At 34.1% G+C, this 24,751-nt stretch overlaps 1 protein-coding gene across 10 annotated transcripts; it reads left to right on the top strand.

The window, feature by feature from the left end:
* Nucleotides 1-4,836: 4,836 nt before the first annotated feature.
* LOC108218256 (uncharacterized) lies at nt 4,837-22,967 on the top strand. Of its 10 annotated transcripts, none has more exons than XM_064091141.1 (12): nt 4,837-5,154; nt 5,258-5,294; nt 5,378-5,535; nt 6,527-6,601; nt 6,712-6,762; nt 6,952-7,002; nt 20,214-20,289; nt 20,396-20,541; nt 21,035-21,102; nt 21,651-21,746; nt 22,033-22,153; nt 22,667-22,967. In XM_064091141.1, the coding sequence occupies exons 3-9, from the start codon at nt 5,523-5,525 to the stop codon at nt 21,085-21,087; spliced, it is 465 nt and encodes a 154-aa protein (XP_063947211.1). In that variant the 5' UTR covers nt 4,837-5,154; nt 5,258-5,294; nt 5,378-5,522; the 3' UTR covers nt 21,088-21,102; nt 21,651-21,746; nt 22,033-22,153; nt 22,667-22,967. The 10 variants fall into 10 exon arrangements, with proteins under 10 accessions (XP_063947211.1, XP_063947216.1, XP_063947209.1 ...); XM_064091145.1 differs by having other exon boundaries at nt 4,846-5,154; nt 20,396-20,545; nt 20,946-21,102; nt 21,651-21,780; XM_064091146.1 differs by lacking the exon at nt 21,651-21,746 and having other exon boundaries at nt 20,405-20,541.
* The last annotated feature ends 1,784 nt before the right edge of the window (nt 22,968-24,751 follow it).

Raw genomic sequence — 24,751 nt, 5'->3', positions numbered from 1 at the left:
CACCATATCTACTGACATTCTACTCTCCACCTTTCACACTCTTGGTTCTTGATTGATTCATTACCATCATTTTTTACCTATTCATTTTTTTAATGCAGAATCACGTTACTCGGAAAAAGAGAAGTTACAGAATTGAGGAAAAGCGAGGTGAAAGAATCATTAGAAAATAAAACCACGGGTATGTATTATTAACAATTTTTAACTTGCTTCATCTCCTGATTTGTGATATATTACTGTTATTATGAATGTTGATTGTTAAATTTATTTCTTCTATGATTTTGATATACACTATTCCATCTAAGTGTTTGATCAAATGCACCAATGAAAGAAGTTTACTTCCGCATTCAAAATTTCCTTGAACAAATGTGCTCGATCAGATTCAAATGTGCCATCCCAACAGAAGATGGATCACTTTGATTTTTTACAAGCTACTACTAAGATAAATCATATTATTTATATGGAGCTGTTGAAATTATTGATTACATTTGTGTTGATTCTAAATAGATGGATTATGTAGGACTCATCTGGCCTATTAGTATAGCTCATAAACATATATTTTAATTTTAATTCTCAAATCTGATTTGTAGATGTTACTTATCATAATCCTATGACATGTATCTTTTAGAGCAAGCCAATTGCAGCCAAGAATCATAACTGACAAGTACAATTTCAGGATGATCTAATATAAGTAGCGGGTCTTAATCATAATCAATCTGGTTCTTCATCGGTGTTCAACTTTTTCTCCATTTAATGATATTTTCTTTTCCATTTTTTTATTGACGAGGCTACAATTAAACTATATGTGTTGCAGAAGATGAAGAACAAGGAAGAAAGACATTAAGAGAATTCTGTCAATTTTACATTAAGGTATATGTGTTGTTTATCCATTTTTGTGTAAATAATAGTTTTATTTCTTATTTTTTTTGTCTTGATTGTTGAGTACATGATTAATATTAATATAATCTTAATTGCTGAATCAACTAGCTTTTACAAATGACAGCAGATACCCTTTACTAACTTATTATTTCTAATGTAGCAAGGGTGTTCTTTGTAAATTTATTCCTATCCATGTTTCACTCCGGCGCGTTAAATTGTTTTCATTTTAATTTGCATCTCTCAAGCAGTGGATAGTGGTCATTTCTAAATTATTTGATTTTCTGTATAGTATAACCAGACTGGTTTGTTCTCTTTTAGTTTCTATGGTGTAACCAGATTGGTTTGTTCTCTTTTAGGGTTGGCTTGCTCAACAACTCGCCGTTATCTCAATTTTAGGATTTCATCACTCAGTATTAATGTAATTGATCACGTTCTTTTCTATTTTGAGATTTAAGATTAAGGTATAGATTTTGTATATTTCGTGATTATCAGTTTTATTTTGATTTGTATCCTTGCTGTTTGATTTATGTTCTGAGAGAATTTTTTGTTGTCAATACTATCCTTATTAAGTTGAATATTTCATAATTTTCATGCTTGAAAAAGCAGAATTGTTTTTATTATTAGATTCTCAAAAAATGCACTTCAATATTTTTTTATGCCAAAATTTGAATTTGTAATTATGTTGTTATTGGTGTCATCTTAATTTACTGTACTAAGTTAATTTTCGTGGACCATGGCAGTGCAAGAAAAAGCATTTCTGAGAAAATTGTTTAGTTTTGGGATTAGAAGAGATCTGAAAGGATGCTTGCAGGGCAACTAAGCATGTGATAGCTTTTGTTGATCTCTTTTTTTTCTTTTAAATTAATCTATTAATTTCATCATACTGCAGGTCGAAAATCTTTTATTTTTGTCTCTACTATTTCTTATTCAAGTTTTTATTTTTTTTGCAGAACCTTGAAACTGGGAAAAAGAGAAGTTACAATGAATTTGGTGAGTCTTTGCCTACTTTAATGGGTAAATATTCTTTAATTTATATGTATTTTGTTGTTTCAAATTCACGATTTCCTAGAGTTTTATTAAAGGTCTGATAGAGTTTTTGACTTATATCTTTAAGTTTATGTTATTTAATATGGTGATGTTAAATGTACAGTGACATTTTTAGTCTTTGCGATCTCATTTTCAAATTCAGAACCACACCCTTATCCTTATATTTTTGCATAGTTTCCTTTCGTATTGATAGTGATTATGATGCAGATATGTCCTCCACTGCATTTATTGAGCCTCTTCCTGTTTTAGCTTCTACACCTGCAGGACGTGAGAATGTGAATACGAACAGAGAAGTCAGGACATACCGTGACATTGGTGCAAGGTCATTTCTATCTTGCTCACATGTGATTCTCATCAAGGCAATCTTTACTTATTTGTTTCATGTAGCCAATATGATCCAGGTTCACGGTTTACGACTCCAACTCCTGCTGATAAAACAAACCAGAAACTCTCACTCAAGACAAGCTTCAGGTCAAGTTATCTGCTCTGTGAAGTCCGCATCTTAATAATTGTCGCATACAACGATATGCAGCATATATAAAGCATTAGGCCATTACATTTCCTCAATAGAACATTCTTAACATGTGAATGAAATTACAGGTACAAGCCATCGTTTTTAGGCTTCTAGGCTCATAAATTAAGTACAACATGTGCTGATCATGGCATGCCATTCCAGATGCCAGCATCAACAATAAAATTGATCGTGTCAACGCATCTAACAGGTAAAATATGCTAATAATTTGATCTGTTAGTAACAGCCATAAAATATGCTAATAATTTTTTAGTATTCTTAATTAACAAAGGTTGCAAGTGAGTCCTGAATTCACTTTTTCATGCCACTGTAGCATGGTATTCTGATGAAGCAAGTACCAGACCAAAATATTTGATACATGCTTTCAACAAGGCTGGGGAAACGAGTGGTTCAGGAGGCCAGAAAATTCCAGATAAACTAAATACATCAATGCATAAGATGAAGTAGTCCATGCACCTCCAGTAAAAGTGATCTTTTGGTTTAAGTCTTGGGACATAAACCAAGTTTTTATAATTATTTTAATCTAGACATATTTGATAATTTTAAATTATAAAATAAAATTGAAAATTGAAAATAATTGGCGAGAATATTCACAAACATCATAAATATAAATTTATTAAATTATTTGATAGTTAATATATATGGTGGCAATGGTAATTCTAGCAATATGACAACAAATGTAGTATACGAAGAAGTATTCTACAATTTGCCAGAGGTTTCAGTTTGGAAGGTAACAAAGCACAGAACCCATGGTTTTATACTACATTACTCTGACATGGTAAATAGACGTTGTGCCTTTATTGGAAATCAGTTGGGTGTTTTCATTATTACTATGCTCAGCTGCATAATTCATATGAATTTATTATTTCTTCTTTTATGCTGCAGTTTGTATGTTTCTATGGTAACTCTTGGACATCCTGGTTGAGCAGCTATAAATTTATCAAAGTTTAATTTTGTCATTGGATTTGAAAGCAATGCCTGATCGTGTTATATGAGGTATGTATGATTGTCTATGTTCTTTGGATGTGGTTGTGTAATTTTTAAACGCACACGTGCGCTCCCACTCCCAAAACACTTTGAAAATTTCTGGAATACTGTAACATATATGTCTGAATATTGCTCTTCATTTACTTCAGCCTAAGTTGTGCGAGCTGTGGATCTGCTTGCGACAATCAGAAGTAGAGATTCCTGCCTCCGCAAAGGGAAAAAAGATTTCGGATAAAGATAAATATCAAGTAACTTAGTCGCAGTTTTTGTGCAATATTTGCTTTGACTACAAAGGATGTACAAAAATGTTCTCAAGCACTTCCTGCAGACACACATTTGCATAAAAACTGCCTAGGCAGAATATCTTCTAAACATTGTTGGATGTTAATCTACCATGCTTAAATTACACTATTGTATGAGAACAATTTAATTCCTTTTATCATTACTTTTTCTCACAAGTTTAGATTTCAATTAGCATCTTAATATAAAATTAGCTGGTATTTGAGAGGTTAACATGTAAGTTTATGATTACTTTTACTCACATGTCTTGATGTCACTTAGAACCTTTTGAAATGAAAGCTGCAAAATATATAACAAAAGACGCTAAATTATTGAGGCAGCTAAGGTGGTAAGAAATCCAAGGGCTTGCTTCCATCCTTTATCATCTCTGTATGACTGTATCTCTCCAGTAGAACAGTAGCACGTTGACTAGCCAGAAGAAAGGAAATGTTGATTGATACCAAAAGCTAAGTGGAACAATGAACAGATGCTTTTGTTCGAAATAAAAAGTTTTCTTCTTGAACTAATAATATAAAATTTGTAGTTTCTAAAAAAATAATATAAAATTTGTACTTGATTTTAAATGTAAGATTATTATTCAGGACAATATATGTATTGGCTTCATTGGAAAAACTTGAGATATATTTGATTGTTATTATTTGTCTTTATATCTTTAGTTTGATTTTATAATGCAATATTTTTTTTCCCAAAATACATAAGTTAATTCTTTATTGCAATTGTAATTAATAATTTTTTTATAAATCTGCAAGTTAATCATATTTTTGTTGTCAAAATACAACTAAAGCATAACATTAAGAACATGTTAATTTTCTCATCACAATCTCGAACAGTTTTCACCATTTTAATATAAAATAAATTATTGAAAATCATATTTTTAATTTATTTGAATTTCACTGAATTCGATCGGAATCATTGAAAGCTAAATGTTAAAATATGATCAACGTATATTAAGTGTGGTCTACACTTATAATTTAAAATATATTACAATCAATTATTTAAATATAAAAATATAAAAGTCACCCGTGTGCGAAGCACGGGCCAGATTGCTAGTATAATCCTAATTCCTGAATACAAACACTTTGGAAAAAGACCTTTTCTGTCCTTCCTAATTTTTTCACCCCATACAAAGCAGCGTCCATTTCAGTCATTTTCCCTTCATTTTGGATCCTCCATTTCAATCTGGGTTATACCCGACTTGAATGCTGTTGTTTTTTATACTTTTATCGGGTTGATCCAACTATAACCGGATCTAATCGTTGGAAACGACTTCCTCCCCATCACTCGATCCCTGCAATTTAGCCTCCACGATTTCCTCCAACTGCCGGATTTTACTCACATTTCTATCATCTTTTCATCGGTTTAAATTTTGAATTCCTTGATTAATGGAGACGTGATTTCAAACCTACGCTCGAGTATGTATTGCAGCATTTTTTTTCTTTCGTTTTCTGATCATTCACGGATACTGGTGACTTTTATGGTAATCTTCCTCACGAAATCGAAACTGGAAATTTGCAGGCAATAAAGCACTCTGTCCGGTCATTTGAATTATACGGTATCTCGTGCTAAAGCTTTTTCAAATGTTCATGTTCTTGGTTCTCTTCTTTTCTTTTGATTAATCTACATGTTTTAATGCAGGGGAAGCGTTTTTCTCTATCTCCACTGTCTCATTCTTCTCAGAACAGTGAGCAACATTTTATGTTATGTTTCAATCATAGTACATAACTGATTTGTGTAGGTCAAAAACATCATCCAAACATCTTGAAGATTTGCAGTGTAGACCATGGATCCATCAGGTTTGTCTTAATTACCTCCTATGTTTGTTTCGCTCCCCTGCACAAAAATTCCAGTCTAGGTGTTCGAAAAAATGCTTCATTGAATATGTATGTGTATTTGTATGCTATAGTTGAATATCTCACAATACACCATCGTATCAGACAATGATTTACATTTTGTTATTGGTACAAAATATTATGGCATCAAGTACATGTCTTTTTATCATCCCACTAAATTATATTTGGTATTGAGATGCAATGCTTTAAGTGTGTTGCTTCTTTTTTAGGCTAATTTTTTTAGGCTATCTTTCATGGTCCCGAGCTTGGAGTTGTTTCAAGATACTTTACGACATCATATATAATGTTGTGGAGAAATCACCGTGACTATCTTATTTTGCAATTCACGGCTTTTACTATTATGATATTTGAAAGTTGTGCTGCACTGCTGCTCATATGTATTTTAAATTGTAATTAAACTTGAAAGTTCTACAACTGCTAAAATAGAGAAGTGTACTAACTAAATATTGAACAATTTATCCGATATCTCTTTCAATATTATTTTCCAATACACTAATATCCATTAAAATCCCAATCCAATACACCCCCTAATAGTAAGCACGTGGTTACAAATTTTACTCACTAAGCTAAGTTTAATAATCCAAAACAAATTCTACATAACTATCTGTTATAATCTATTGCACTTGGAAAATTGCTTATCGGCCACAAGCTCTGTCCCTTGATTGCTAGCCGGCATTACTGCCCGTAAATTAGTTACATCTTGGTTGTTTTAATATAAAACTTCACCAAGACAGAGTATTGGTTTTTCCATCAGTGATAATTTATGTTCCCCAACAAAACTGCAGAATCATATTCATTTACAATTCTCTAACGTGAATATTCATTAACTGTATAATTGTCCCTTCTCTGACCTTTTATATATATTCTGGCTGTTTTGGTCTTCATTGACACGTTATTGTTCTGTATTGTCTTATCTTTAATGCCTGCATTGTAGTTTTTAAACTCTGGCCGGACACATTGATATTACAGGTGTTCGTATGTTTCTGTTGCTATCTAATCATGGAGAATGGTGAGTTTTCGTACCAATCAGTGTATCGTTCTCATGATCATTGTATGCGTTGTCCAATGAATTTATGCTTGCAGTATTTTAACTGGTAGCTTTTTTTTATTTACAAATAGGTCGTCAGCGTATACCTTTGGGTTCTCTGTCTTCTTCTTCCGCGAGGAGTGGTGAGTTTGACTGTTTCTTACAGTTTATAAGTTTGGTAGCAACCTGCTGTTATTCACTCCTTATGTGTTGCTAGGACAACAGAGATGTTATCACATAATTTATCTTCCATGGTGTAACGAGACTGGTTTGTTTTATTTTAGTTTTTAACACAACATTGTAACTGGTTGTTCTATTATATTTACAAACAGGTCGTAAGCGCATCTCTTTGGCTGCTCTTTCTCCTTCCTCCGCGAGAACCGGTGAGAATGAATGATCATTACTATTTATATTGGTAGCAGCAAATGCTTGATTAATTTTCTTATTGTTTGAACTTTGAATTTTAGATTCAGATTAGGTAGGCTGTCTTTTGTATGTGTATTTTTTTGGGTATGTTTGTGCAAGCTTCTAGATTTGAGTGGTTAAAGTGCTAACATCCCATTGCAAATGAAATTCGATATACCCTTCCCTTCATTTAGATCCGAATTGAAGCATAGGAGCTACACTGTGTAACTTGCATGATCTAAATCTCTAATGTCAAAGTAGAAATTTGAGTGCTGACATCCAATTTGTCTGTTGTTGAATCACTGCCTTTCAGCCTGTACTTCTTTATCTTTTCTAACATATGCTATAACAAGTAGCAAGTAAAGTTTAATACAGTACCTTTTCTTTTATTCAATCTGAATTGAAGCATAACTGCATGAGATTTACTCTGTCTGTTGCTCTGTCTTAAACTGTTTTGTCAAAAAGATTTTTTAGGTCCTCATCATCATCTTAAGTTGATTTTGATCTTTATGGATATACAAATCGATATGCAGATGTGCCACAAGCATGGGGTAATGCACAGGGATCTTAAACCCGAGAACTTTTTGTTATAATAATATCACGTGGAATTAGACTTTTGTGGTTTCCGGAGGCATCATTGTCTGACCATGACATATAATCTAAATTTGCACTCTTTATTTTCATTTGTAAGTCTAAATGTAAAGACAACCCTATCTGTTACATAGGGATGATAACTCAACAATAGAACAGGACAAGTAAATAACACTACGCCTGCACCGGAATCGGAAGATACGAAGACAAAGGTTGAAGAAGCCATCTACAGTCTTGAAGGAATAAGTTCACTGGAAGAAGTTCATTAATATGTTCATGCCTCGGTGAAGAATAAGGATTGAAGTATTCAAGATTGTGGAAGCAATGAAGATGTTGTCCAAGTACTCGAAAGATTTCAGTGCAACCCCTGAAGCAAGATATTTCTATATATCTTGGTTGGTTATTTATAATCAACAAACTGAAGCATAAACTAACCCGGAATGACTGATCAAGTTTATTATCAAGCAAAGGATTCAAAGAATTATTTCAGTTCGAGTCGTTCGTGAACCAGACCAGTGCACAGGACGTCAGGACGTACGAAAGTATTCAGTGAATTCGACCAACGAATTAATTGATCAAGTCAATCGAGCTGCTCCAGGATATATTGCCAAAAGGATCTTATTAATTAGATATATATATATATATATTAATTGTGAATTATTTGAATTTAAATAATTCAAGTAATTAAGTTAACACAATTATTTATATATATATGTATATTTAATTAGTATACAAAACAAGAAGCAAGATCAAAACATGGAATTTGTCTAAGGCATTTCACAGGAGCACCCAGCGCAAGGTTTGACCAAGAGTCAAAGCGCAAACTTTGACTCAGGTCAACCCCAGCAAAACTCCTTGGTTTTAATTCTAAGTACCACACACTGCATATGATGTACAAGCGCAACTTGGGGCGCAAACTTTGACTGGTCAAAGTTTGCGACTCCAAGTCACAATGACACAGAAAATTCACTTAGAATTTCTTCTAAGTCACATGTACTGATGTCACAATGGTAAGGCGCAATGTTTGACCAAGAAGGGCGCAAACTTTGACTCCTGCACTCTACTACTTCCTGGCGCAACCATTGACCATGTAAGGCGCCATGTTTGACCTCTCAAGTTAGCACAACTTAGAATTTATTCTAAGTATTACAAATCATATACTATGATGAAGTCAAAGCGCAAGGTTTGACTACCACTGGTCAGTGGCGCAACTTTGGTATGCACTTGGAGTTAGTTTTATTTTTATAAAACGAATCCGTCCAGGACGAACTCAAGTCGTCCAGGACGAACTCGTTAACCATGGTTAGATTTTGTAAAGCCTATAAATAGAGCCTTGTAGTTTCATTTGAAACTAACTACACACTTTGTAAAGTGCACACACTACACACATACGAGAGCTTAGATAGAAGATCTGTTTTGATAGGCGTTTGTGTGTAGAGTGTATTGTAGTCTCTGTAGCCAACCTTCGGGTTTGGATTTGTAGCACCCTTCGAGGTATTTATCAATATACAGATATACCTTGGAAAATATTGTGTGTTGGTTTAATATTTTCATATCCTCAGAAACCGACCCAATAAATATCCGGAACACGAAACCCATTACAGGACTGCAATTTATTTATCCGCAAGATTCGAAAGAATTTTAAATTGTAGTGAGTATCGTATTCAACCCCCCCCTTCTACGATACTTTGGACCTAACAATTGGCATCAGAGCGCAGGCTGATTGATATACAAATCAGGATCCTTATCGTACGGAAAATCAAGAACCTAGCTTTTGATATTTGATAAGGGGAAATGTTCTTCCGGTTTGTGTTGCTGAATTTGTCCGTAGGCCTAAGCAAGGATTATCTGTCGGATACTGAACTTTGGACCAGGACTTATAAATTTATATTTTAAATTTTAATAAGTTTATTTTATAAATTTAACTTAATTTATTTTAAACTTATTAATTGAGTTTATTATGAATTAATTAAATTTATCTTATAAACTTAATTAAATTTACTTTATAAACTTTGCTAAATTCTTTTAATAAATTTGCTTAAATTTATTTTAGACTTGTAAAGTTTACTCTTAGACTTTATCAAGTTTATCATAAATTTTTATAAATTTATTATTTAAATTTGTATAGTTTATGATTTAAATTTAAGTTAAAATATAAAATATAAATTTAAGAGGATTTAACTGATTATGGATATAAGTTCAAGTTCAAGGGTTCAAATTCATTTGTTCTGGAAGCTATGATTTAATTGGAGACGAGACACTTGAATATTTTCAAAAGTTAAATTTATCTAATAAATTTTAATATATTTACTAAATGAATTTGAAATAAATTTATTCTAAACTTATTCAGTTTATTATGAATTTATTTGAATTTATTTTTTAAATATAATTAAATTTACTTTATAGATTTAACTAAGTTTATTTTATACTTTATTTTCTTTCATCTTTTAAAACTTAATTTTAAAATTTATTTTCTTTATAATTTAAACTTAGTTTAAATAATCAAGTGTCCCGTAACCTTTTTAATTATTCTACACCAAGACAAATCAGATTGACATTTAGTTGAGACAGATCAGGCTGACAGATTACAAGACAAACACCGGGATTTCAAATACCAGATTCTCAGAACCGGTAATGGAAGTACATTGATGACCCAATCCAATTGATTACTCAAAGGATTATTAGAAGCAGTTTTCTATGTTCGACAAAGCTGATTGTGATTCGAAGAAGATTCTATTGAAGACTAATTTGGTACTACTAAGAGTGGATTTTGAAGAAGGCACTTCAGGCCTTGATCTGAGTAATTACTCCGACTTGATTATCAGATCACCAGATCAGGATGGAAATTTGCTACATCTGCAGTGAAGCATCTTTCCAGGGCTCGGAATGTCAACTTTGAATGGCACCACTGGTAGTAGGAAAAGAGAAGTTTTTACGGACGAATCTTCAAGGGATTTCAATCTAACTCAGTGATTCAGGGATATACAATTACCTAGTGAATTGTATCAATGCTAAATCCATCCAGAATCAACTGAACAAAAGACAGAGAACTGTGGAGGTTTAAGGATATAATTATTGAGTTACTACCGCACCAAATCAGTTTCGTGCATTTATGTCAGAACCTTAGGATTGAACAGAAGAGTTTGTAACTACTGAATTTGAGGAAGCTCACGTCGACGAAAGTTAACACTTTTGAAGAATGTGAGGACAGAACTTCAAGGATTAGCATAACATTGTCTGAGAGGTTTAGTCATGTCAGATTCAGATGGAATCCATTGGTTTCAAGTGGAGACTCTTCAGGGTTCAATTCAACAGGCTGTTTGAAAACTGAGTTGGTCAGCGCACACAATATTTTTGGTATCTTTAGCAAAAGAGGGTTGCTATATATATTTGAAGCCTCGACAAACAAGGATGATAGGGCTTGTCTGAAATTCAAGTGGATGTTTTGAAAGAAACATCACAACAAGTTCTTATGCTATTTTAGGAAAGGTGTGAGATGGATCAATTGCTAATGAGAAGGATGATTATGGTTATCTGGCTATCCTAGCATTCTCTGAAGATGACTCAACTCGCACATCTCAGGTATGAATTCTTTCTAACTATGCAATACATATTCCTTTATATTCAAAGCATGTTATAAATCTCTGAGTAGAATTGTTTAACACACAAGTACAAGCATGATAGCATCACAGTAGAAAATGTTAAACTGGTATGCTAGATGACTGTTCTAGTTACTAGGCTTGATGATAATCTTGTGCATGTGTCTTTAGCAGATTCTTAACATGTGTATGAATATTTAGGATTTGATTATTTGCTATGGTGAGATTAGAAGCTTTCCTTTGGAAAACAACTCTTAGTTTTAGGGGTTATGATCCTAGCATATATAACTTTGTTAAAACATTTACTTTCAGATTCCCTAGTACAATTAGATTTGCTTATCTAATCTGAATTGTTTGTTAAGGAATTTATTTGTTCTATGATGGAATGTCTACCTTGTGTCAGTAGAACTTTTAGAACTTCATGTTAGATCTAAAACTGACTTAGGTAATAGAGATAGTATAATGCCATATAACAATAGAGTGGGATTAGTATGAATTGATAATGTGATTATTGATTTGTCTATGATCATTATGCTTTTAGGAGATTATTGAATATCTGTAATTCTACTTGCTACCTGTTGCACTTGTGTTAATTGGTTTAAGTAGAGAGTACTGAATCTTCTGAATTGCATAACTGCCTGTCTTGCTCTTGTCTTATCTTTGATTGTTTGCCATGTGTATTCAACATCATGTCTGCTTATTTTCATGTCATGAATGCATGTCTTTGTACTTGCATTGATTTTAGAAAAGCATGTTTGAGAATCACATTAGGGCAATGTCTAGATAAGAATTAGCATGTTAAGGTTGCTTTTGTTGTTACCATTGTTAAAGAAAAATCTCTAATCCATCCGGACCCAGTTATGATTGGGGACCATAGAACTCTTTCCATTTGTGATTGCAGGTTACATATGTTCCATATGATTTTTGGTGCACTCTGTTTGCTGAGTAGCTGAAATCATATATTCACCAAAAGTAACCTATTAGCAAATGTGATCATGTGAGCAGTTCCGTCAATAATCTTTGAAAGATGACAACAAAGATTCTCTTACGGGACATGCCTGTTTTCCTGGAATGTCATCATGGAAGCATATCTTTCTTGCAAGGAGTCAAAACACACATTCCTAGTATCAGACGGTTCTCTGACAAAGGACATTATGTCAGTTCATGGAATAGTGTTTTATCTTAAATCAGGAAGGATGTGAATTTGCTCGTGGCTAATATGGAACTTCAACTGAAGATGGAGTGAGCTGTTTTGATAGTGAAGCCTCATCAGATGAGTATTAGCTATGGCACTTGAAGCTCTCAAACTTGTATGTCAAAACAAGTAGCTCTTTTTATTAGTAAGAAGAGAATTGATGAGAGGACTACCTCATCTGGAATTCAATATGGATGAAGATTATGAGGTATGTCAATAGGGAAGTCGAAGGAGCATCGCACAGAAGCAAAGATATGACTAACATTACTGAGCCGCTTCAGATGATACGTATGGATTTCTACGGATCAGCTAATGTCATGTCTGCAAACAAAGCTAGATATCTTTTTGCGATGATCATTGACTGCTCTAGATTCTTTCGTGTTGTTCATATGTGTTCGAAGGACAAGACGTCACAAATGAAGGTTGATCAAGATGAACCCTGATCATTGATAAATCCAGAAAGACACCATTCTTGGCAGTGGCCAATCAGAAGCAAACACTAACTCTTGGTATGTGTTTGGAGGAAAATGCCTATTTGCAAGTCTTGCATTTGAAGCTCAAAGAATATTTTCCTCAGCTACTCAATGGAGTCTACAGTCTACAGGGTGATTGTGATTAATCAACAGAAGGTGATTGTAAGTCTGGACAGGACATTGAACGACACTTTGCTCCAAGCTGTTAAAGGTGATATTATTGGTTTAATAATGATTCAGATCCAAGCAGAATCTCTTTGCAAGGATAAGGATTATTAAAGAAATCCCAGCAACAGCTTAGGGGGAGCATTTGGTGGATCTACTAGTCAAACTCAACACCACACAAGATGAACAGGACATATAAAGAACGTATCTGCTTAGACAAAGGGTTTGGAGTCAATATCATTCCCGGGTTCTAGTTCTTAAATGTTCCTAACGGTGAAGTGAAGACTGGGAGAGCTATTGTGAAATGATGTTATTTCTTTGAGTTTCAATCTGAAGTGAAACTTGAGGAAGATTCAGAAGCTCTTAAATGGATCCAGATTGAGTGATTGCACAGCAAGATGATCTCAATCAGTTTGAAAGCAGATTGTGCGGATTCTGATACCCTGACCTAAAGACAATTCAGTACTTAGTACTTGTCGGGTATTCATATTCCAACTGGATAGTTTTGGCTCTGTTACGAGGGACAAGCCAATTTGGTTGCTTAGAGTTACTACAAAGGAGAAGGTTATGAAGATGATGGAAACAGAATCTTCAAGTTCAGGACTCTACATCTTAGGGGACTCAACGACCTTCATGATTGAACTAAAGCACCATTGACGAGACTGGGGTTTAGGATATTACAGTGAGCTAGAAGATGAAGATTCATACAATATTTCAAGGACTTTGCAGTTGCAGATCCAACGGAATTTGTATACCTATTTCTTCACCAGCTCTCTATGAGTTGCTATTCAACACCTGATGATCGTCACAGACATGGTATGACTTCTGACTAGCATATTATCTTAATATCTGTTTGCTAGAGTCATATTTGGTATCCAAATTATTACCTCTCATGATACAAGGCACACACAATACAACTATATGTGCTGTGATACCATGATTATATTATATGTGGACTAACGTCACTTGTGCAAGATAATTGCTAAGTGAATGCAGATTAGTGATATGATGAGTTTGTTGCAAAGTTGCAATTCTTTATGGTCTACTAGTTAGCCTAAAGAATGATGGCAATAAAAAGAAGTCAAGGATCTTTTGAATATGCGCATTTTGGAAGATTCTAGACCTGCCAAGACTTATGCCAACAACCACTGGACTTAATCAGTACAAGAAAGGTACATCAACTGAAATGTCAAGTCTCAGAGGTATTCAACTTATCACTTTACTTAACTGCAAGTGGATCACATGATATATTTTCTATAAGGTATTACTTCTTTCATGAGCATGTCTATCGTATTTCTTGAATGAATTCATGAGTATTAAATTGTCTATACATAGGACTTGTGAATTTATTTAAAATCCAGTACCTCGTGCTTTTTGCTATTATATATGATTGCCATGTTTATTGATTTGCATGCTTAGATGGTGATTATATGTTTTAGCATGAGTATTTGTTATTTCAAATTATTTAAATTGTGTTGCATGACAATTAAGTGACTTATTTGTTCATGATTTAAATGATTAGAGATGACATGAAGCATGACTTAATTATGTTATTTTTCTTGATCTATACCTCTTCAACAATTGGTATCTAGTAGAGAACTTTGTCATAATCTAGTCGTGATATATCTGTATTTGTGAACATACTTAGGATTATTTTCTAGGTTGAATTCATTTTTATAGGTATAAAATCTGATGCATGACTTATTTGTTTCTAGACTTGTGACTTGTATCAGTAATTGGTATGTGGTTAGAATCTAGTTAGAATTTAGTCATGATATACTAGTATTTGTGGAGTTACTTAGATTCTCTCTAGGCTGAATCCATTTATATTAGTGTATATACTTGAAGCATAACTATTTGTGTTGGATATTTGATGATTCATTAATTGATATTTCATTTCATGTCTAACTGCATATAGTTGTGATACTTTTAGTGTTAGTGATATTTTTGCATGCTTATATGTAGATCACTAATATTAATTGTTAATATTTTCTGCGAGGAGTTGTGTGAGTTTACTTGTACTCAATGCTTACATGTATAAGACTTGTGAACTTTTCTTCAACTTTCCCTCGGGCTTGCGTATATCTTTGTATGATTGTCATGATTTTAGTTGTTATATGATGATCTGATAATTATATGATATAGCGTAGGTAATTATTATTTTATCTTAGTTAAATTGTGATCCATGACAATTATATGCTTATTTGTTTCATGATTGACTTTGATAGAATAATAGATGCATGATTAATTCACATTTTGAATTATTTAATTGGTATCTCTCTTTGATGCTTTATTGATGTTTTATTTGTGAATTGATTGTGATATATTGGCACTGGTGAAATATTGTTGCATATTTCTTAAAACCACTAGGGCTAATATATTTTAGGTGTTTAATATTCTGAGTACAAGGGAGACAACATAATCTTTATTCAGTCTCATATTTATGTTCTAGAGTGGTGAGTTTCTTTAAAGAAATTTTCATATCAATTGATTTCAACAATTGGTATCCACTACTCTATATCATAAAATTTCTTAGAATATTTTGCATCTATACATGTAGCGTCATAGGACGATACATTGATTATCTTGTATTTGTGTACTTGGTGATCTTTGTCACTTGTAGCGTCTGTTTTGACGATGTGCTAGTATGAGGCCTTTTCACTAATTATTGTGGTGAGTGCTTTATACACTGTAGCGCATAAATTTTCTTTTTCCCTTTTTAAATTGTAGTGAGAAACAGGAGTCTGTGTCTTTTTCAAAGACAAGTTCATTTAAACCTTTTATGCATAGATTCAGACTCTCGTACTCAAACAAGTTTTTAATGGAAAACTTTGATTCTTTCATCGGTTGTGATTGTCATTCTTTATGAAAATCAATTTACAGTCACAACTGATTCATTTTTCCTCAAAAGATTAAATGCAATTGCTTTCATTCAAAATCATAGATTTTCTAAAATGCATTTATATCTCTTTCTGTTCTTTGGAACTTAATCAGCCTCTTGGCTTTCCTAGATAGTCATAAGGTTGAAAAACCAACAATCTTTATCCCAGACTACAAAACCAAATTCAGAACACATCCCAACTTTCCCCATGGAGTAATAAGGAACTTATTAGACTAGAGGTCAATGAGGGAGAAACTGTACTTGTTGCAGCAAATAAGGATGTGAGGGATAGTGTACCCACAGCTCTACCTCTCAAGAAGAGAAGGTGTTTTCAAACCTGAGGTAACTGTTGCTCATCTGTATTCTCTCAAAAGAATATAGAGCTGAAAAGGCAATAAAACAGTCTCTGGAATCATTCTCTCAACAGGATGAGTCCATTGAAATTCGCTCGTCAGCCAGAGCATCTTGTATTGAGTCAAGCACATTATCAGTAATCACTCTGATAAAGAGCCTACACAGAAAATCTTTTGGACACAATACAAGAGAGTGCACAGTAAGGTTAAAGGTTTTGTTCTAGAAGCAACTTCTTCATTTACCATTTCACGGTAGATAAGATGGTTGATGCCTTTACAGGTGTATGGAGGAAACGAGGATCTCAATTGCCAAATCTTCAGGATTCTCGTCTCCCTCCCCAGATAAGAACAGATCTGGATCCAATCGGAATGGATTTCCTATTTATAGGAGATCGGCAACTCTCTGACTATGAGTCAATTTATTGATGAGTCAGTTGAGGATCGGGGATTTACGAAACCCCATTGCACCGCCAGTGACCTCTCTTGAAGGGGCTATGGTGATTTTCTCATGCAGGTACAGAAGACCATACTTTGAGTGCTGAGAGAAACACTGTGAGCCAAACACTGAGAGTTAAACACTTGGTGAGATTCTGAGAAGGACCAGTGAGATATCAGAATGAGAAATATGTGAGCATGAGTGAGTGCAAACACATAGGATATTGAGAAGAGTGAAACACTTGTGAGGTACATATAATAATAATTGGTATTGAAAGCTCACAAGTTGTTGAAAGAATTGACGGAAGCAACTACGGTTCATTCCATTTCACGTTGTGAACCTATGGTTGATGATTCTCTTGAATCAAGTGTCTTCACAGACATTGAGGAGGACTTAGGCCTTTGCCATAATTAAGCCTTTGTCTAACCTCCCAGAGCAAACAACTCTGGATCCTTAATTGGATAAGCCACTTAGTGGTTGGCAACTTGTGGACCATGATTCGGATTTATCTGATGCGTCTACAGGGACTGGGAATTACGAACTCCCATTGCACCACCGGTGACCCCCTTTAAGGGTGGCTAAGGTGATTTTCTTGCAGGTACTCAGCATTTTGGAAGCTTAGTATTTGTGTGGAGGGATACACTTACAGAACTCGTGAGTGACACCCTTACCCAGAAACCGAGAGAAAATTGAGTGTCGAGTGATACACCTGCAGAACATTTAGTGAGATAACCACTGATTACCAAATTTATACCTAAAGGCAAAGTGGATACTTTCACTGAAATGTTCGACTGACTGCCGTTGGAGCCATGTTGAAGATGTTATCGAAACCTTACCAGGGATCTAACAATTGGTATTGCGACCTAACAATATCGGGAAGCTTTAGCATTTGGTAACACCAAAGGGACACGATTGTCAGATTTTACTCATTACTTTTCCGTTTGGAACCTATTCTTTCAGCATAGGGACCAACCCAATCAAAGTAAACCCTTCTTCTGAACTCTTTCTTCGACCCCAGCTTTAGCGTTGTGTAGTTCTCTATGGGGAGATTATCTTTTGGTACAGGAAGTATTGTACACATTCCTTGACCATATTTGATACCACATATCCTCGGAGGATTCCACAACTAAGGGGGAGAATATATTTAGGGGGAGAATATATGAAAGGGGGAAGAAAAAGTAAGTTAGCTTTCTTCTGTTGTCTACAACTAAGGGGGAGTAAAACTACTCTTTAGCTGTGTAATACGGAGGAGGAGATTCATCTTTCAACTAAGGAGGAGGATTCATCTTTCATCTAAGGGGAGATAGCTACTTATCACCAAGGGGTACTTGATCAAGGTAATGGGAGGAGAAGTAATAAAAACTCATGTACACCTCACCACTGTATTGCATTCTTATTCAGGTGGTACGTGGTATGATTCCTAGGAAGTAGTGGTATTAGTTCACCACTATCTCTAACAGAGGGAGAAGCATAAGCAAAGACTTGTTTCTTTACTTTTGAGGGATCACGGTGATACATTTATTCTTCAGTAAGTGGTAGACAGGAACTTATTCATCACCACTGAAGAATTTAAAGAAGCTGCTGATTGTTCTTTGCATAATGGAATGTTTTGAATTCTCTTCAAGACAAACTATGAGGATGATCTGGCAGGTAAGCAAGAACCAGAGAAATAAAGGTGATATGCACATTTGTTATTTCTATTCATGAAATCTGGAAATGTATTATATGATCCAGAAACTTTGTAGCATTATTTACTAGTCCAGGATTTTACTTTTTCTAGTGTTAGTTGAGTTATCCTCCAGAGGATTTGCTTGTTATGATTAACAAACAAATAGGGGGAGATTGTAAGTCTAAATGTAAAGACAACCCTATCTGTTACATAGGGATGATAACTCAACAATAGAACAGGACAAGTAAATAACACTACGCCTGCACCGGAATCGGAAGATACGAAGACAAAGGTTGAAGAAGCCATCTACAGTCTTGAAGGAATAAGTTCACTGGAAGAAGTTCATTAATATGTTCATGCCTCGGTGAAGAATAAGGATTGAAGTATTCAAGATTGTGGAAGCAATGAAGATGTTGTCCAAGTACTCGAAAGATTTCAGTGCAACCCCTGAAGCAAGATATTTCTATATATCTTGGTTGGTTATTTATAATCAACAAACTGAAGCATAAACTAACCCGGAATGACTGATCAAGTTTATTATCAAGCAAAGGATTCAAAGAATTATTTCAGTTCGAGTCGTTCGTGAACCAGACCAGTGCACAGGACGTCAGGACGTACGAAAGTATTCAGTGAATTCGACCAACGAATTAATTGATCAAGTCAATCGAGCTGCTCCAGGATATATTGCCAAAAGGATCTTATTAATTAGATATATATATATATATATTAATTGTGAATTATTTGAATTTAAATAATTCAAGTAATTAAGTTAACACAATTATTTATATATATATGTATATTTAATTAGTATACAAAACAAGAAGCAAGATCAAAACATGGAATTTGTCTAAGGCATTTCACAGGAGCACCCAGCGCAAGGTTTGACCAAGAGTCAAAGCGCAAACTTTGACTCAGGTCAACCCCAGCAAAACTCCTTGGTTTTAATTCTAAGTACCACACACTGCATATGATGTACAAGCGCAACTTGGGGCGCAAACTTTGACTGGTCAAAGTTTGCGACTCCAAGTCACAATGACACAGAAAATTCACTTAGAATTTCTTCTAAGTCACATGTACTGATGTCACAATGGTAAGGCGCAATGTTTGACCAAGAAGGGCGCAAACTTTGACTCCTGCACTCTACTACTTCCTGGCGCAACCATTGACCATGTAAGGCGCCATGTTTGACCTCTCAAGTTAGCACAACTTAGAATTTATTCTAAGTATTACAAATCATATACTATGATGAAGTCAAAGCGCAAGGTTTGACTACCACTGGTCAGTGGCGCAACTTTGGTATGCACTTGGAGTTAGTTTTATTTTTATAAAACGAATCCGTCCAGGACGAACTCAAGTCGTCCAGGACGAACTCGTTAACCATGGTTAGATTTTGTAAAGCCTATAAATAGAGCCTTGTAGTTTCATTTGAAACTAACTACACACTTTGTAAAGTGCACACACTACACACATACGAGAGCTTAGATAGAAGATCTGTTTTGATAGGCGTTTGTGTGTAGAGTGTATTGTAGTCTCTGTAGCCAACCTTCGGGTTTGGATTTGTAGCACCCTTCGAGGTATTTATCAATATACAGATATACCTTGGAAAATATTGTGTGTTGGTTTAATATTTTCATATCCTCAGAAACCGACCCAATAAATATCCGGAACACGAAACCCATTACAGGACTGCAATTTATTTATCCGCAAGATTCGAAAGAATTTTAAATTGTAGTGAGTATCGTATTCAACCCCCCCCTTCTACGATACTTTGGACCTAACATCATTGTAGTGTATTTCTAAGAATATCATTGTTAACTGGGATTGTAGGTTCCAATATTGCACATTGGTACTTGGTCAAGCCACTAACCGAAGTCATGACTCAAGATTTCAACTCAGGCACCATGTATTTATCTTTTCAAATGTTGAATCAATTAAAACAACTACTGTCTCTGAGATTGATTATGGTGTACCTGAATCCGATTATATTCTTATTATTTTTTCTACTCAAGCACTGCCAGTGTTGGTGGTAGTCAGGGATATCTCACGCCATCACAGAGGCGGCTACACGGCGAAGATCTCTCTGGTAATATGATTAAAATTAGTAAGGGATATCTGACGCCATTACAGAGACGGATACACGGCGTTGATCTCTCCAGTAGGTATCCAGTTTTTCCAATTATGATAATTTCCTGTATAATATAGGCATTGTTGAACTTCAGAACCAGAATCCAACTCTAGGTTGCTTTGCATAGGCATCGATTTTTAGTTCTTATATTGTGGTCCTGTGTTGAAGGAAGGAAAAGGTGTCACATGCCATATATGGAATATTTAACCTTTTAATGATGCTTCTGTGGTTCTCTTCTATTTATATTACATAGTTGATAATTTTAAGAAATTAGGTGCTTAAGCATGTCTCTCTGCATCAGTAGCTTTCATACCTATTCAGAATTGTGATTTTTCCCTAAATATATATATTAGTATTTTACCACACCATTCAGTGGACTAAGTTATCATTTATCTCTGTTTTTGTGCCGATTATGATTCCACAAATTTGTACAGGAAAAGTATTGGGAAGAACACACTGGAGAGGCTTTGGCAATAATTAATCATGCTTCATCTTATTAATTTGACATTGTCTGTGATCACAGTTTTTCAAAGAGTACAACGAATTGGCACTGAGTCTCCTCACTACATCACTTGAAGAAATGCAGTGAAGGTAATATTTTGTTCTGTTTTTTCACATGGTTTACATTCTGTTATAGCTATCGGCTTATGTCATACTAAACTATTATGAGTGTGATCCCTCCTTTTCATTTCAGTATCCCTTTGTAATTTCTTATGGTTCAAATTTCATTTGATGAACATTATCTGAAAGCTTCCTTCTTTTCAGTTCCTAGGACTGATGTTATTAGATCATTCAAATACTTCAGTAATGGGGCAATATGTTACTTAAATAGACAACATGAGGATCCTCATGAACTAATCGAACTGTTCAAATCATATATCTCTGTAAGTCCAGGAGGATAATTTGATGCATAGTCTCTGTTATATATTCCTATACAATATGTATTTCTTGCTTTTTCATCCAAATGTGAACATCAACATCTTTTAGTTTACCATATAATATTATGCTGTGGACACCTCCTAATATGAGGTATATTTTCAAAACCAGAACAAAAGCAATCTGTTTGGATGCGACAATCATTAACAATGGCCATATAGTTATAAAAAAACAAATGCATAATATCTTTGCAAATCTGGCAGATTTTGGAAATTCAATTCCAGACACTGTACGGGTATGCCAATGTATTAGAGAGGCAGGGCTCCCAGCCAAGTTTTTATTACTTCGGCTGCCACTAGGTTTGTATTTTCCCAAAACATCATGACTTGCACCGTTAGTCTCTGTCTTTTTAATAAATTTTATAAAAGTTTGAATACAAAATCTTAATTTACTAAATCTTCACATATGAACCAAGTCTTGAGGAAGTGTGTTATTCTTCTTCCACTAATCTGATGTGATTTACACTTTTAAATGTAATGTTTTAATATATTATTTCATTATTTTTATATATTATTAATATCATTTGTAAGTTAAATGTATTTTAACTTATTTTATTAAAAATACTAACATTTTGTTTTGCTGCAGATGAGGCTCTGCTCTGAAGCAGAAGTCTTGGTAATAGCGTGAGGTGCACTTGAAACAAGTGAGTTCAAGATGAACTTGATGTGGGAATCTTTTAAACTACTGATCTTGATCCCATCAACTGGTTAGTATAGTATTATCTGTTATTAATTCCCATGCACTTTTTACTAAGGTTTATTGTTATTCTTCAAAAAAAATTATTGCTTAGGATATAGCATTTCCCTGCATCCACACCTAATAGTTTTCTATGATGTTTCTCTTGAACTCAATTGTTTTATCATATATTGCATTCCAAGACATTCACTTTGTCAGAATGTTTCAAGCCCTCATATTTTTTGCATCATGGATTTATAATATCTTTTTCTGTTCATGTATTTTCCATAACCTCTTAAGAAGGGCATCTACATACAAGTTTTGATACGATCCTAAAGAACCTATAGAAGGAAGTCAAAAACTATAAATCCAAGTTCATTATCGTTATCAGTGTAGCCAGCTTCGCATATCATTGCAGAAGCTGAGTTTAAGATTGGCCCTACTATATACTGTTTTTCATGTTGCTCTGAATTGTGCAATGTAAATATGCCAGAAAAACTTATGTTCAAATTACAATTATCTGGCATGATTTCATTTACTGCAGGTTAAAAGAATTCCTAGAGGCATAATGTTGTAACTGACCTACTCTACCTACTCTGCCGGGTTAACAGGCTTCAGGAGGATAATTGTTTGTAATTTTTTTATTTTTTTTCAATTTGGTGCTAAATAAAGCAGGAAGACATCAGTGCTGTAAGGATGTCTAGCATGTAGTACAATAACGAATTGACATTTGATACATGATAGGGTGTAGCTACCTCAGGTGTCAATATTGTATTCTGATTGGAATTTCTGACCACTCTTAAGAAGTTTAGTAAAACGGAATGAAAATATGATTAGATAATGAAGATCTTTGTTTTCTGACTGTAGGTGAAGGTAACTGCTACTATCTAATAGCAAGTATTTGAAGATTATTGTTACTTTCAATATCTCATTTTACTGAATTTGTGCAATATATTTAGTGTATCGAGGTTATATCTAAATACATTTTACTCACACTTCTTCAAGATATTAGTGGCTACCATCACAACATTGATATCAAAACGGCAGGAGGTAGAAAATTCTAACATTCACGGTAGCATGTTCAAAGTTTGGGGTAAGAATTTTCATTCCAAACCTTTAGAAATGATACTAGAAGAAGTCTTTGTAAGTTGGTTAGCTTTTGTAGCTTCTGCATGTATCTGAGACTTGAGAGCTCAATCTCGAACAGGTGGACACTTAGACTTCCCTGCTCTTCTCAAGCAAAAAAATTGCTGAAACCATGTCCGCAAGAGCCAGTAAGACCAAGCGGGGCAACAATATTCATTTCAATTTATTTTCTTAAATCAGTAGGATCTCCTGTATGTGCAGGGGAGTGACATTAGGAAATTTAGGAAATTAAATAAACACATAAAAATATACATATATTATTTACATTTAGTAAATATTAGATTTTAACATTTAAATATTATTTACTAACTTATATATACTAACATATTTAAATTCATAACTTATTATTTTTCAAAAATTTGAAAATTTAATATATGAAAAAATAATATTAACAAAATTGTTTTAATATGAATAGAATGATGTTAAATTGAATTAAAAAGATATAGTAAAATTACCGTGTGCGAAGTATAGGCAATATTCCTTTTCCTTGAATCACATGTTAATTTTCTTCGCAATGGATTTTTTTGTTGTTGTCATATTCATGGATATTTGATTTAGTTGGAATATTAAGTTTATTTTTACTTGATTCCCTGTTCGAATAATTACTTTTAAAGTATGGGTTTTAGCCCTATAAAAATCATATTGTGTAAATATAATGATATTAGTCTAAAATGTTAACCTAGCGTGTTATAATGAGAATTACATAATGATGCAGGATCTTTATACTCAGCGCTTAGAACTAGATTACTTAGGTCTCACACCCAAGAAAGTAATAGAACTCAGGTCTCACACCCAAGAAGAGTAATAAAACTTAATTCATTCCAATCTGCCTCAAACAAACTGAGTACAAGAATTTATAGCTCCCTCTGGAACTTTCTAGCTGAATAACATTTAAGGTATTCAATTCAAAGGACCTTCAGACTTCTAAGAGACTTTTAGACTTGTTTGACTAATAGACTTAGGCTTTAGGACTTCTTCATTAATTAATCATGAACTTAGTATTTTCTAGAACATTTCAATTATATCCTGGAACCTTCTGCCTAGTATTTTCTGGAACATTTCAATTATTTCCTGGAACCTTCTGCCTTCTTGAATATGTTTTCCCATACTTTCTTGAATTTACATCATTTCTCCCCGGCTTGGAAAAACTCGGCTCCGACGAGTTGAAAGAGTGATACTTGTTATAGAGATCAGGATCCAAACGTTGAAATTCCTCATCAGAGATCCATGTACAGTCCGACCAAGGTTTATCCTTCCATTTAATCAAATATTTCTGATAACCGCTGTTCCGAGTAGAAACAATAGTTGTATCCACTATATCGTCAATCTCGTCACGGACATTTGAAGCAGGAGGTAGGCGAAGTGGAGGAATAGATTTAGTAGGGTCACTATGTCCGTGATAAATAGTTAAGTCTTCAACATTAAAGATGTTGCTAATTCCCATGTCAGCAGGAAGATCTAGAACGTAAGCGTTGGAATTAAT

Source organism: Daucus carota, chromosome 4 (genome assembly GCF_001625215.2).
Source record: "Daucus carota subsp. sativus chromosome 4, DH1 v3.0, whole genome shotgun sequence".
NCBI lineage: Eukaryota > Viridiplantae > Streptophyta > Magnoliopsida > Apiales > Apiaceae > Daucus > Daucus carota.
The sequence above is the reverse complement of the archived record's forward strand: the minus strand, read 5'-3'. Positions and strand labels throughout refer to the sequence as shown.